Source organism: Poecilia mexicana, unplaced genomic scaffold (assembly GCF_051168715.1).
Source record: "Poecilia mexicana isolate PSO_F unplaced genomic scaffold, ASM5116871v1 scaffold_13, whole genome shotgun sequence".
Taxonomy (NCBI): domain Eukaryota; kingdom Metazoa; phylum Chordata; class Actinopteri; order Cyprinodontiformes; family Poeciliidae; genus Poecilia; species Poecilia mexicana.
In genome coordinates, this window is record NW_028263382.1 from 23,550,698 (window position 1) to 23,566,466 (window position 15,769).

The following is a 15,769-nucleotide window of genomic DNA, read 5'->3' on the forward strand; positions in this document are numbered from 1 at the left end:
TATTGTCATCACAGACAAAAAGATCTTTTCAGATCAACCCAGGAGTTTGAGATTGTTCTTTTTATGTAAGTCTTAAACAAAAGCTTGACAGCCTTGGGAAGGACAAAGGGTTCTCAATCCATTTAGACTGCAGTGGAAATTATAAAAGCTATATCAGCACCATCATCTTTTTTTAATTTCCAGCTGTAGCAGCATATGCTAAGCTATAACTTAATTACCCATCAAGTTACCCATAAAGTGATTTGAGACCTGCTGTAATGACACAGAAAATTCTCATTTAAGGCTCAATGTATGCCTCTGACTGATAATAACTATGCGTTGTCATGCATCCCTCTGGGTGAGGCACATTTTCTTTTAAAGTTTAGTTTTAATGACTTTAAGCCTCTTCTCTCAAAAAGACGGCACCTGTTTGAAGTACTAAATTTCTTCCAAAGTCCTGAGCAGCAAACATTATTTTGTTAATGATAGCTGGTGAATCAAAGGAATATCAACTTTGCTGGGAGTTGCAAAGGGCATTTTGAGGTTGAAGGACACATGAATAAAAAAGGCAACCATCATTACTACAATGGATGAAATTGCTTCTTTGGTTGAGTGAGCTTTTGTCCTTGAAGAGTTTCTTGCTTAAACAAGGAACTAGCCATACACTACTCATTAAATAGTTACTGTTAATATAATATCAGTGCAGGTTTTGACTTTGAGTTTGAACCAAATTTTGTATTTATGAAGGTAGCAACAATGAAATTATACATATTTAATATTACTGCTATTTTTAGGATGTTCAAAAATAATTTATTTCTTGATTATATTTCAACATGTCTTCAGTGTCATCCTTGAGAAAGTTTTGAGTCTGGTTTTATGTTCATTAAAAAAAATAATCACAAGCATGTGTCACTAGTAACTAAATATGTTTTAAATATTATTGTGAAGATAGCATAATCTGTCTACTAACATTAATAAATGATCAGAAAAGCTTGATTTTTTATTTTTTGGCACCTCATCATGTAACAGAATTGCAACTAGCTACTCAAAAAATCCATAAATGTTCCTTTTTATCTAAATACACCTGTAAAGAAAAAAAATGCAATCATTAGTTTAGTTACCTTAAATAAGATGATTTTTTAACAAGGATTCCTGACCAGTCTATAAATAATGCAAATTGGATGATCTGAATTTGCTGACAGTTGAGTTGTTTATGACAATATAAGAGGGAAGTTGTCCTTGAAGTTCCAAAAACAATTCAGCTAATATTTGGATGTTTTAATTTTGGAAAAGAAAAAAATGTTTTGTATTATAATAACTATAACTAGATAATAAAAATGCATTCTAATGTTCAGATTTTAGTTGTAATCTGTATCAGTTGTAATCTGACAATCTATAATCCTGACAACAACACACTTAACTTAACAGACTTCTATCATCAAAAAGAATAAAAATGTTAAATAAATGTATTTAATAAAGAACTGCATTCACTATTATTTAATTGTATTTGAATACATTAATACATTAATTCATAACTTAAATCTACCTTTATGTTTGAATAAATATTTTCCCCTCTGTTTAATTATTTCGTCATTGCTAAATGATCTGCTTGTCATCTTAGTTAATCTGCACAGCAAATTAACTTCACATTAATTATATCTACTAGAGTGATACTGCAGCTGACTGATTTTAATGAAGGCTGACAGTTAAAAGGCTGTAATAAACTCAGCATGTAACCATGAAATAGTTATATATTTATGTTTTTAATAAATATATTTTTATTAGCAGCATAATTAGATTATTCAACATTAAATAAATTATCTCCGTATTTGTTTTCAGTTTTTTATAGCTAAGGACAAATTTAAGAAATTATTAAATAATTAGTTTATTGAATAATGGCGTTAGTGGTCTGTTTTTCGACAGTCTTGAAACGCCACACATACGTCGCCGTGGCAAGGTGCATCGTCATCACGCAAACCAGGAAGTGCTAAGCCGGATAGCTTAGTTTTGTTTTGACAATGATGGAAGAAGAAGAATTTGAATTTACCGAAGATTTAGAGGCAATTTTGCACCTAACTCCAGAGGTGCAACTAGCCATTGAACAGGTAGCCTTTTGTTCCCGTGAATTGAACAGAAAACGCATTATTCCCGCTGTTGTTATAATGTAGATTGATCTGTTAGCAGGCTAACGCACCCTGCTAACAGGGTTTACTGTATAGGGTTTTGCTGGCAAAAAATAAAATTATACCTCAATATAGCTGGTTAAACTTAACTGGTTAGAATTTCAGTCTGAAAATTAAATGCAGTGTGCACATGTAGACTTTTAGTTTAGTTAGTTAACTAAATACCGTTTGTCTTGGAAGGTTTTCCCCAGCCAGGACCCTCTGGACAGAGCAGACTTCAATGCTGTGGAGTACATCAACACACTCTTCCCCACCGAGCAGGTACAGTCATTTTGATCCAAGTCGACACTGAAACGAAATGGTTCAGGAATAATAATTCTTAGTCATTGTTTTGATAAATAACAAACATCTTGAAATTTATAATATGTGGTAAAATATCCTTTTTTTTATTTTATATGGCTCGAAATATAGAAATGAAAGCAAAAAATGTCAGCGCAGTAAAAGTTTAGAGGTCATATGCAAGTGTAACATTTAGACTAAGACTGAAGCATGAATTGGTTCATCAGATTGTGGGATTTTTACGTCTCTAGAGCATCTCACAAGTTTATAATCTATAAAATGACAATATGGAGTTATTGGCAAGCAACAGCTTCGCCAAATTGAACAGTTATTGCTTCTTTAAAGAGAAAAAGCAGTGAGCGAACATAAAGTGAAAAGTTAGCAAAAAAAAAAACTGCAAAGTTGCATTTGTAAGTCAAGTTTTACACATGTAATGTTTATTAACTTAGTTTAAAATAGACAAAATAATCTGTTTCTTTAGCATTTTCATAATGTTTTTGTTTATATGTTATTGACACAGATTGAATAATGTTTGGAGGAACTTGATGAAACTTTAGAAAAAGACATTGTCAGATGTGGCAGCTATGTCCTTGGGACTATAGTAATCCCACTGTTGCACAGATATGAGGAACTAAAAAAATAAACAGAGTACCTCAGCTAATGTAAAGTTAACATACATGTGGAATTGTAGTGATTCATAAAGCACAAAATGTCCAAACCCACTGGGACTGAATCTGTCCTCAGAACAAACAAATACTTATAAGGGAATCAAATAAATGTTCAAAGTTTTTACTTATTTGTATTATCTTGGTAAACACAAATGTATCAATCAGCCTCTTTAATGTTGATTAAGCAATATAGCTTTTTTTTTTTTGCCAGATTTGAAGAATTATTAGATAACCTTTTTATAATTAATGCGTATGTATATTCTGCCGCCTCCATCAGGGGTCAGTGTAATCCTATATATATATTATATGTGTGTGTGTGTGTGTGTGTGTGTGTGTGTGTGTGTGTGTGTATATATATATATATATATAATTAATTACTTTATTTGTATTTACTTTTAAATAATGTGCATTAATGTAGTGCACTACAGCAACTACATTAAGTTGATGTTTGTGTAGTTCTATATAAGTGAAAAATATAAATTTACATATAAAAGTGTTAAAATGATTTATTTCCAATTGTTGAATTCACCTTTCATCTTAGACATTAAAATAACTTTACAAAAACAGTCATCTTATGTTTTATGTTTATATACTGTAGCTTAAATAGACATTTAGTGTGTGTGCATTAAGTGTGTTTATATTAACTGTTCACTTACATATTGTGTGCAGACTACAATAATTAGTAAAATGTAATGCAAAACAATTAGTTCCTTTTAATATTATTGTAAGAGATTAATCAAAGAAAGCATTTTTTTTCAAGATGAAGTAATCATTGAAAATTGATAGTGGAAATACTGAAGAAAAACCTTTCTACCAATAATAAATAATGAAGTGAAAAATGGTGCTCTTAGAGTGAGTGGCTGATTATTTCATGTTTTTATGACATCCTGTCTTTGTTTATCCCCATTAGTCTCTGGCGAATATTGATGATGTTGTAAATAAAATTCGGCTAAAGATACGGTAAGTTTTATGTTAACTCTTTAAGAACTATAAATAGCAATATTTTTTTAATCTCCTTTTTTGTGTAAAATTGTACTTTCTTGACCATAAAATGTTCATGGTACAATAAAGCAACACTTTTCTCAAAAATGGTCCAAAGTTACAGTTCTCTCTGTCTGCATCAATTAAAGTCTTCAAATGCAGTAAAATCCTTCTGGTATTGGCTAAAGTTAAAACAATCATTTACAAGAAAGTATTGTACCTCACTAACCTTCTTTTTAATTTTGTTCACATGTTTCTACAAGATCATTTCAGAACAGTGGAGTCCCATCCAATGTTTAAGGGAAATAATATCCGATTCTTTGTTATTGCTTAAATTGTTTCTTCTTGAATTCCTCTATGGATAATTATAGAGGAGCCTCAAGGAGCATCACTGTGATTGCACAGTAAATATTTATATTTAGCGACATCACTCTTTGTGTGCATTAGATAGAAAGTGTCACACAGTCTTGCAATTGAACAGTATTTCACTGTTTATTCAGAACATTAACAAAATGATTACGCAGGTCATATTTTAAACTTTCTTTTGTGTCCTCAAATGAGCAATGTTGGCTTTTCTTACACTTACTGGTGTGTCTATTTCCTTTAGAGTAAGTTGGCCTTTACCTTGACTGTGATATTTTCGAACGCCTGCCAACATTTCCTCATCCGTTATGTTCCATAGGCAACAGAATTGAACTCTTAAGTCTAATTCTGCAACACTTAAAGCTTCTTGTTTTCTACTGTTGTCGTAGGTGACATGCCTCCATGTTTCCTTTCTAGAAGCTTCTTACACACTTTTCTGATTTTATTTTTACCCATCTCGCTGATACTGGGGGAAACAAACTGAGTTGTTTCTCCCCAGGAACAACTTCTGCTCTGAGAAGAATTATTGTCAGCGCTAACTGATAGCTTTTATGTATGGTGTGTTCACTGATCCTAAAGAGTTGATTGTTTTAATGTAGAGCAGGCAGTCTCCAATCTACTTTATACTCCAATGCATATCTCACTCATACTTGCAGATTGATTGCTCAGTTTCATTTACCAAATGTTTTGCTCTACATTTAACAGGCGTCTTGACGATGACATCAGGACGGTAGTGAGAGGTCAGACCAACGTGGGACAAGACGGCAGACAGGTAAGTTGAACTGCAGGTCCTGCAATAACATTGAAAAAAAAAAAAAAACAGATCCATAGCTCATGTTTTATTTTTGTTTGTCACCACAATAAACACTGAATTGTCAGAAAATGGTTCCAGGAGGACGCCGGTGTCCTCATGACAGCTAAGAGGTTAAATAACTTATTTTGGGCTGGTTGATGTGGTAAAACATTCCAGCTGCGCTCTGTCAGCTCTGCTGTGTATTTTTGCTTGAGACTCTGAAGTTTGTTGGTCTGAACCATAATTTAATTTCCTTTATTTAACCAGGTAAACCCCGGTGGGCTGTAGATATCATTTACATGGACGGAACATCTGCAACACACATGAAAATTGTTGCACACATAAAATCAGGAATCTATGATTGTACAGCAATTCTTTTAGGATTATATGAAAACTATACCATTTGGATTTCATTTTCCACTCTTTGCAAAGACTAGAGATTAATAACATAAACATATATCAGATCTAGGCATTAATGGGCATGTTTCAACGAATATTGTTTCCTTACTGTTAGAATGGTGGCTGTGATGTAACGAAAGAGGAAAAAAATAGCCACTCCTTTGTGACTTTCTTCTCTCCCATATTGCTTCCATGGAAAAGGACAACATGACTCAGATCCATAATTCCTGCAGCTCAGTCTGCCTCTTCACGGAAAACATGTCTGGGAAATAGATTCTCATGTGTAGATCCTCACATTCTTCACATGTTTGCGTTTACCTCTCTGATTGTCAGGGCACGGTGTTAAAGAGGAGCTCAAGCTGATTTAATCAAGGCTTAGAGGGAAACTAACACTAGCCTCATTATAATCGCGTGTTCTGACCGGTTAACGTTAGGTGTACATTGTCTTTGGGGAGCCCAGCACGGTGGCCCGTTTTTCACAGTCAGCTACCGTTTAGCAGCGGAAACACTCTAAAGTCTCCATCCAGACCAATAACATTAGCCAGTCACATACAATAATTTTAGTTTGTTTTTCCAACCCCACAGAGCCATTTCAACATTTCCAGGAGGAAAAAATTCCTTCAGCAGATGGAAACAGGCTCATTTCAAGCTGGGGAGACAGCAGCAGCACAGAACCAACAGCATCAGCAATTTTAGTCATTTCTGCTGTTGACTGAGCTCCATTACTTTGCTGAGTAAAATATTAAGGCTGAAACCTAAGATGGTAACATTTATTTAGAAGAAAGGAAGGAGCAAGTTGGTCGGCGAGAGACAGTGAATGAGATCTGGAGTGTTTTCCCTTTAGGGTTTTTTTTTTTTTGCCTTCAGGGAGGCAGACAGTAATAAGCTCACTGAGTGAAAAAGCGTGGAAATGTCACAGTGATCAGACTTCGGTTGCTGTTGGAGTTTACATTTATGTTATCCCTGCTGCGTAATGTAATGTTTACATTTGTTTCTCTTAATTACAGTGTGTTTATTTGTATTGCTCTTTACAAATGCATAATGCTCCCCCACTGTTTTATCTGTAATATTTGTAAACAAATAGTAATCAACAACAGAAAATTATATCAAGGTGCTAACATAAACATTACTTGCCAAGTCATATAAGCTATTAACTGATTATTTTACTTCCATTTATTGCATTTTGCTGACACACAAAACAAGAGACAATACCATTTGCCTGTTTTGCGCAAGGATGGCATAAGGGAATCATATTTTTGATATAACATCATTATTATAAGCGCTTAGGACTTTATGTACAGAAACTAGCTGGCAATTTTGTTGAAATATTTTTTTTAATTAATACAATTAATGCAGAAGTTTGTATCTGCCTTAAGTTTTGAAGTAAGTGCTGATACTCCAGCATTGTCTTTCTACAACTCTGATGCCGTTGTAGGAAGACAACGGTATAAGTGCATCTGCACCTAAGCCACTGTGCAACAGTGTCGAATGTACCGAGGGCACACATTTCACATGGCGAGACGCAGGAGTCAAGCACCCATTTAATTGACATTATTTAATTGAATAAACACGATATTGAATTGTGTTTGTCTTTTTTTTTTTTTTGTTACTGCCAGTGTTTTATTTTGTTCCCCTTTAAAATAAAGTCATTGAGGAAAAGAGAACACAAACATGTGGAGAGGAAACGGAACAGCTGCGCAAATAGTCTTTACCCACTTCAAAACAAGAACATGAATATAAAGTTGAAGAATTCTTTATAGTTAGCCAAAAGCTTTAACACAGATGCCAAACTTCATTCGACTGAAAGTTTACAAAACAGCCAAGTAACGTGACAATTAAGAACTTATTGAAAAATGAATTTAGGGGAAGCTAGGTTGGCTAAAAGGTTAGCACACTAAATGAAAAATTAGCTGTGCGATTAGCGTATTAGCGGTTTGCCCACCACTGATTTTACTGTACAATTATTTAACCATCTGTTGGTTAAATAATAATATGTATAAGGCACTGAAGTTTCAACCCAGGATGGTTAGGCAATCATTAGGAATGGAACAAACAACAATGAATAACTTAAGGCATGTTTTACCAGCAGGGATGTTTTCCAGGTAGGAAGGTAGTTTTATACCCCATTTATTTGGTTTCCTCTGCATTAGTGATGCTATAAACAATAAGGCTCCAGTAAAGATATTGAACCTTTTAATTTATCAGGATGGAGTTTTGTCAATGAAGAGAACTCAGCATTTTAAGTTGTTTTTTTTTCTTTCTTGTTTTTGTTTTACTTATTATTCAGTTATGTCAGTTTAAACTCTTCTACAGTTTATATTTTAATGTTAAACTGTTAGAGACCTTAAATAATTGAGGTTTACTTACAGACATTTATCCTCCAGTCAAAGTAATAATTTAGAATTTTGAGCCATTTATGTTGTGAGGCCCAAATTAAAACAACTACAACCCCTCTGGATCCATAATATATTTTTAACAGATGAAGCAGTGCTGCTCTGACTGCATGAGTGTTTACCCCTCAGTTGAAAAGGCTTTAAATATTTAAAACCTGCAAATATATATAAAAAAAAAAACAAAAAAAAAAAAAAACAAGAATTCTGTTTTGAAGAAATCCTTTTAAAATGTGTTCCAGTTAAACCTTTTACTGGACTTTGTAGTGATTTCACATGAATTATTCGGTATTATCAATGTAAGTAAATTTCTTTCCAAGTGAACTTAAAAACTGTTGGGTGAAATTGATGTCAAGACAAATGGCAGTTTAATTTTCGCAGTGACTTTTGTCATTACGAAAAGTTGCAAAGACAATACCATTTATGATTATCCCCATTTCCTCAAACTTTTGCTTTACCGTTACATGACGTCTCCGCAACGCTCCAGGAGATTCACCGTCAACCGCTGAAGATATGCATCAGGTGTGAGCATTGGGGAGTTATATTCTGTCCAACTACATAAAAAACCTAAAGCTGGGCAATATGGACAAAAAAATATATCATATTTTTTTCTATATTGAGCAGTTTTATATCTGTTTCAGTTTACAAGGTGAATTAAAATAAGTAATAAAGCATTAACAATTACTAATGAGATTTTGTTTTTAAATAGCAAAGTACTGAACACTGAATTCCATTAAGTATTTAGTAACGTTAAAGGATTAACACTTCCTTTCTGTCAATATACTGATATACAAAACCGTTTTCCAGAACTGTTTAATAGTCCAACGTGAAAACAATACAAACCGAGTTCACACTACAGTTTGCAGTCTTCTTAACATCTTGTAAAAATGCTTGAGTAAAAGTGAGCCCACATACTATCTGTTTAGCCACATATCTCGTTTGTCTCATTGAATTTAAAGGGTACTATTATTATTTTATCGTTTTATTGCTCAGTACTGCAAATTTTATGAATTTCTATTTTGAGAAACGAATTTATGCTAGATATGCTGGATCTGTTGGGTAAGATTTGTTCAATTTATTGTTTTTCCCAGTGTAGCCTTGCTTTATCCAACATCCTTCACAAAATCAAACTGTAATAAAATGAATTTTTTTTCATTCATTTTCTCAGGGAAACAGATGGTCAAGAAGAAAAAAAAAAAGCAAAGAAAAATCACAGTTGTTTTGTTATTCTGACTTGGCCTGCATAGACCATTTTAACTCAAGAGTTATTTTCAGAGTTATTCTCTTGTCCATTATAATGTTTACACATGTAGGGTGGAGGGTGTTGCTCAGGCAAAGTTCCAGCTGCTAAAATTGCTCTGTTTAGCCGATCTGATTTACTGCCGTGTTTAGCTTAAAATGCAGAAGTACCTTTTAATGTGCCCTCTCCCCGAGACAACTCCGCTGAGGTCTGCCAGCAAGACGAGCATGGTTTATCTTAAGCACATTCAAATGTTTTTTTTAAAAAAAGAGGCCTCGCTGTGTCTTATCTAAACTTTACAATACTGCCTGTATGAGCCGTGGAACATGTGCAGCTTGTTGCATGTCAGGGATGCACTGGTCTGTGTGAACGCAGCTATCATCTCTGGCGTGGAGGGGCCTTCTGGGCAGAGATCTTCTGAGCTTTCCTCGGGGCTAAATGCAGGAGAGGGGCGCTAGGAAGCGGACCAGATTCACTCGGCTGGGTTAGCACCGCTGGATGTTTTTGGTTTCTTCTGTGTGCCATTTGTTTGCTCAAGAGCCCCTCCAGGAAGCCTCTTAAAAGATTCAGTGGCACTTCTACACTCCCAGTACTCAGATCAAACAGCAATCACTTAACCTTTAATGATTTTTTTTTTTACAATAATAGCCCTAATCAGCAGCAGTCAAAGTGTGGCGTGAAATGTAAAAAGAAAGAAAATTGTATTAAGTCAGAGGTAGATTTTGCTTCTCTTTTCCCAAAAGCCTAATTACAACCAGACTTGCTGTGCTGCCTTGAAAGACAGATTATTGTGATAGTCATTCTGAACGGAATACAGATTTTCAGCTTAGTGTGAGAGGTTAAACCATGCTTTGTACCACTTCAGAGCAGAAAATTCAGAAAATTCAAGTCTCTACGGACACCCGAAAAAGGATAGTTAATCAATTCCTGTCAACCACACGACATATTTACGTTTGTGTAAGCCTGCTTGCTGTCCATTTGTTTGTCAGAGGTAAATTCCTCAGACAGCTGGTGTTGGCTGTTTCCAGTCCTTCTGTGCGCGTATGTCGAGAGGCTCTGAAGGGAGAAAGTTGCCTCTGTGGTGCTGCCACAGCAACGGGGCCAAATTAAGCTTATTACCTTGGTATTACATGTCAGTGCTGAGTCTCTGTTTCAGACCATCAAAGAGCAGCTGGTCGCATCAGATAATGGGAGAAACTTGAGAACATCTTACAGCTGTAGCTGTTTAATGGTATATGAAGTGTAAAAAGCGCTAATGATCTCTTTAGCCTTTATAGTGGCAGCCTTTATACTCAGCTTAGCCTTTACTCTTTGTGTCAACTTAAGACCTATTAATGTTTGATATTTAGTCAGCCTGTTAATTATGTGTGCAAATTGTATGTCGAATGGTGCCCTCATTTTGGATCTTGGTAAGGACATTAGCGGCATAATTTTAGACATCAACTAATTTAAATAGAGGAAACAAATTCTTCTGATGACTCGACTCAAACATCCACAATGAATAATTTACAAATCCTTCTTAAAGTTTACAGTTTTAAGTGTGTCCCTTATTTCTTCGTAATATCTACAAGCAGTAACACACATTGAGAGTGAGTTCAGTTTGATGCATGTAATTTAATTTTCCAGTTTACCAACTGTTTTGAAAATTGCAATTCTCATCCTGGCATTTCTTCTCCATTAGAATCAGTAAAAATGTATTTTAACTAGGTTGGTATTAGACTAATAAAATAATCTTAACAACAAAAAAAAAATCCTTTAATTTCACAATGAACATGATTTTTGGTACAATGAACCAGTTCTGTGTTCTGCTCATAGCTTACCGTAAGGAGATGTGGTTTCTTGACTCCAGCAGGCAATGCTTTCCACCTCAACATCAGTTTATTTTGATTTTAATCAGAATTTGTAATATTTTACAAAAGGTTAACAGGCTCAAACTGGAATCAAAACCCAAAAGACATGAAAAGATTTCAGATGTTATTAATTGAATTTATCCTACATGGAAGTCAGATGGGACAAAATGGCAGCATGTAGGCATGTATTCGGTGTACGCAAAAAACACAAAGGTTATAAACAAAAACTGTATAACATTATGTAATTGCTTTTACTTGAAACAGAAATGGGATCAATGTTTCCACTGTTTTACCAAGCTGAGCATTTTTAACATTTGTACACCTGGATACTTTTAACCAGCAGAGCTTCGGTCAATGAAAATACTTTGAATCGAAGACACAAAAGGCAGGTTATGCTACTAAAAATTGTGCAGGGAATTTGTCCGTTTCCCAATTCTGCAACTTTTTTTTTTGGATTATCATTAACGTTACATGCATTTGGCTATATCTGCATCTTTGATAAACAATTAGGAGGAAACACAGATGTCTCATGTCAGCAAATTCACAGCATGCAACCTGTTTTTGTAGTTTTGTTTTGTAGAACCTGCAGTTTATTTGCTCTTAACTGCTACACAGTTTATACACTCAGTTTAGGTAAAGTACAGGACAAAAAACACGTTGCTTCAAAAGAATTGGACTTCCATCAATCATTTAAAGTGGCCACAAGCATTAGACCTCAAGGCTTTCCAAGTCTTTTATTGTTGTATGCCATACTGTTTGATGTGCCTTCAAGCATAAAACTCGATTGCGGGTGGCATAATATCTGTTTTCAAAGACTTTGCGACATCGAGTGCCTATAATAATTGTTGTGCGGTAACTAATCAATGCAGGCTCCCCTGAATGTGTGTTTAGTGTTGCTGTGTTTGTGTTCTGCAGGCTTTGGAGGAGGCCCAGATAGCCATCCAGCAACTCTTTGGCAAAATCAAAGACATTAAGGACAAGGCAGAGAAGTCGGAACAAATGGTACGCGCAGCAAATCACGCACAAAAACATGAATCAGTCAGGATGTTTTTTCTGCGGCACATGGGAGATGCAGATTTTATTTCTTTGAGAATGGAGAGCAGTGTTGATAATGTTATTTATAAGTTAAGGTAATGCACCTTCCATCTGTGTTGCTGTTACAAGCATTACTGCGTGCGTGCGTGCGTGCGTGCGTGCGTGCGTGCGTGCGTGCGTGCGTGCGTGCGTGCGCGCGCGCTTTCATCCCAGTAAGATTCATAGAAAGGTCAGTGGGTTGGGTAAGTACTGGAATAATAGCGTTGGAGGTGCTGTAGGTGGAATGGGCATGCAGATCTTTGTAGATGGTATGTCTTTTCATTCTAAAAGAAGCAAAATGCTTTGTTTTTCACTATTTCAACATTGGCATGCCTTGCACAGACGGGTAAAAAGCCTTGAAATGAAATAATTTATTGTTATTCTTTTTTAGCAGTACGCTATTTTTTTGCCAACAAAAAAAAACAAAACAGCCTTTATGTGTTTGTGCTTTGTTTTTAGTTTGACTTATTAATTGTAGGGGTTTTTCGTGGTTATTAGCAAAAAGTGTTGGAGTGGTTTACATTTGCTTATTGGGCCTTCTCTATTTAAAATGTGATTCTCTGTCTTGCGCTGCGCAGGTCAAGGAGATAACGAGGGACATCAAGCAGCTAGATCATGCCAAGCGCCACCTCACTACTTCCATAACCACCCTCAACCACCTGCACATGTTGGCGGGGGGTGTCGACTCTTTAGAGTGGGTGCACCCTATCTTATTTGTCCTAAACTAAGTCCTCTCTTATCCATGGGATTAATTACATTTATGGATTTGGAAATGCCAGCTGTTAGTGTGATGCGAGTCCTTGCATCCAGCAGTCTGTCACAAATACTCAGTTTCATAGTTTAATTTTTTTAATAGAGACAAAAGTAGTGGAAAGGCATTCCATTACATGATAGAATATGTCATTTCATTTAAAAATAGGAATATGCTGCAGATTTTCCTCTTGTTTCAAGAAAACTGGTACAAACTGTAAACAGTATTCCTACAAGTGCCTGGAACATCCTTTATTTTTTAAATTTAAAGATCTTTCACTGCAGTATTTTTGATACTATATAAGCAAATGTTTATTAATAAAACATTTTTTTGTCCATTTTAGAGCCATGACCAGAAAGCGGCAGTATGGAGAGGTGGCCAACTTGCTGCAGGGAGTGGTTAATGTGCTTGAACACTTCCAAAAATACATGGGCATACCCCAGATCAGGCAGCTTTCAGAGAGGTAACACAGCTATATCCCTGCCCCCTTCACACACGCGTACACACACACACACACACACCCACACACACACACACACACACACAAACACAAACGCATGCATTCTTATACACTTGGGTGTTTGGCGATCAGCATAACTCTGGAGCTCATTTCCAGCAGCCAGAGGGTGACCTCCCTTCCTCTCTCTCCTGAAAATGTTCCTCATCTCTTCTTCTGAACTGTTGAAAAGTGGTTCCTTTGTTTGGGGAGGGGCTCTGTGTATTACATCCTGTTTATGCAGATATACGCACATAGAAACATTGTGCTGCACATGTAGGAAAACACAGGAAGGAAACCGTCTGAATGGGCCGTCATTATTCCAACATATTTTTTTTATTTATTTTAAGATGGCACCGACACCCATTTCACAGGGTGTGTTTCTGTCTCTGAATAAATAGGATTATTTATGTGAGTGTAAATTGTATGTGCTTAAGATCAGATGTCATGCCTGGTGCTTTTCTGTAAGGCTTTTACCCACTTGGGGATGCTTGTTTACTCTGAAGTCACTTGCAACAATATGTTGCTGTCTGGTTTGAACAAACAGTTCTATAAACACGCACAAAACATAAAAGGTCTTTGTTATCCTCTTTCCATCTATACCAATATTTTCCAAAGATGGAATCTGCTTTGGTCACGTTGACCAGTTTCATAATCAAGATTTTTTTAAAAAACACTTCTGATTTGTATAAACTTATTAGAAAGACCTTCTGTTCTGCTTTGACTGAGGTGTGGTAGGTAGTCTTCATACCAAATAACAGCTGCAGCTCTGCTGTGGACGACGGGAAACACAAGTAAGGGACGAATATCAAGGCAGGGCTGCTTCAGTCTGACAAACATGGGCTGATCTGGAAGGATCTGAATCAGAATCGGCTTCGTTCGCAAAGTTTGTGCATACGTGGAATCGGGCTTTTGTTTCACTTTGCTCTCAGTGAAGAAACTGAAAATATAAATACGAAGGAGCAAAGGTAAAATAAAAGTACAAGTTTAATTCCCTGTGTGACTAATAAAGAAATACATGTCAAAATCTAAAACTAATGGGGTTACATATCTAATGCAAAAAAAAAAAAAAAAAAAAAAACCTTTTTCAGGCAGTTGTAGGCATCTGTCTTAAAATGAATGTTAAGGATTGATTTAATGAATGGGACATAAATGATATGTTGTTTTTTGGGGGGGGGAGGTTTGGATACTTTTAAGCCTCGAGTTCTGAGTTAAGCTCTTGCCAATTTGAGCTCCTGCAGCTAAACTTTATCAGCAAGTGTTGCATTGGAGCAGATTACCCAGGAACATTGACGTTTCACCCAGAGCAGCCCTGCCTGTGATAATGTATAGCTTTTATAATCCTTTATAAAGTTTAAATGTGCTGCTTGGGAATTAAACAGTTATGTTTAATTAATAAATTATTTATGCCTTCTAATCAAATGTATTCTTAAATGCATATGAAATCTGTCACCATGGAAGATTAGTTTTTATTAGTGATGAGTTTTTTTTTCTTTCATTTTTGGCATTTTTGCTTGTGTTGTAAAATAATGAGGTTAGTTTAACGATTTTTAAATGCATTCACCAGACATATTTAGCAGAGTTGCTTTTTTCCAACAAACACCATCAGGATTTCTAGAAGGTGTTTTTTCATAATACCTAAATTAAAACTGAGGTGATATTTTCTTATCATAGCTCTTTCCTGTGAAACGGGACACCTGAAAACCTGAGAGCCAGAGTGTTGATTTTTTTTTTCCAAAAACAATCTCAAGGCTCTTTCTCTTTATTTATTTATTTATTTTTATTTCTGTTTTCTTATAATTATATTCAATATTATTACGGTAATTTAGACATTCTTCTATTTTCTGTGTTGGTATTTGTTTCAGGATTTGAAATTAATCTTTTTATGTATTTTCTCAGTGTGCATCATCGTATGTGATATTTATTACTTTATCTTGTTGTATTAAGCAGCTAATTCATTTACATATTTACTTTGTTTTCAGTAACTTATCAAATATGATCTAATGTGTGCTTGTTTGTTTGTAGACAAACAGAACAAATAACTTACAGCCCATTAGGTGTCTAAATGCAATAGTTGCTCCTCTCTCCTTCCAGTTTATGCTAAAGTTTGCATTGCTAATTCCACTAGTGGGCCCAGATGAAAGGCTGCTACAGATTCATCATTAACTGAACAGAGCTTTAGGGTTGCATTATTTTACTTTTACATTTCTGCTCGGTGTCCTTGTATTTAATGTTTGTACATTAATTAAGCCAAATGATCTTTCATTTGGTTGTTAGCCATAAAAAGTCTGCGCCACAGTAATTAGGGAGTGGAATTAATTGA

At 35.3% G+C, this 15,769-nt stretch overlaps 1 protein-coding gene across 2 annotated transcripts in view; it reads left to right on the plus strand.

Moving 5' to 3' along the window:
* The first annotated feature begins 1,931 nt into the window (after positions 1 to 1,931).
* vps53 (VPS53 subunit of GARP complex) overlaps positions 1,932 to 15,769 on the plus strand; it is a 34,034-nt gene continuing 20,196 nt past the window's right edge. Inside the window, exons 1-7 of one of the 2 annotated variants that reach the window (XM_014968522.2) lie at positions 1,932 to 2,084; positions 2,343 to 2,423; positions 4,020 to 4,069; positions 5,159 to 5,225; positions 12,041 to 12,127; positions 12,778 to 12,893; positions 13,294 to 13,413. In XM_014968522.2, coding sequence (XP_014824008.2) covers positions 1,998 to 2,084; positions 2,343 to 2,423; positions 4,020 to 4,069; positions 5,159 to 5,225; positions 12,041 to 12,127; positions 12,778 to 12,893; positions 13,294 to 13,413 — 608 coding nt within the window. In that variant the 5' untranslated portion in view covers positions 1,932 to 1,997. The remainder of the gene's footprint in view (positions 2,085 to 2,342; positions 2,424 to 4,019; positions 4,070 to 5,158; positions 5,226 to 12,040; positions 12,128 to 12,777; positions 12,894 to 13,293; positions 13,414 to 15,769) is intronic. The other variant, XM_014968521.2, reaches the window with a different exon arrangement.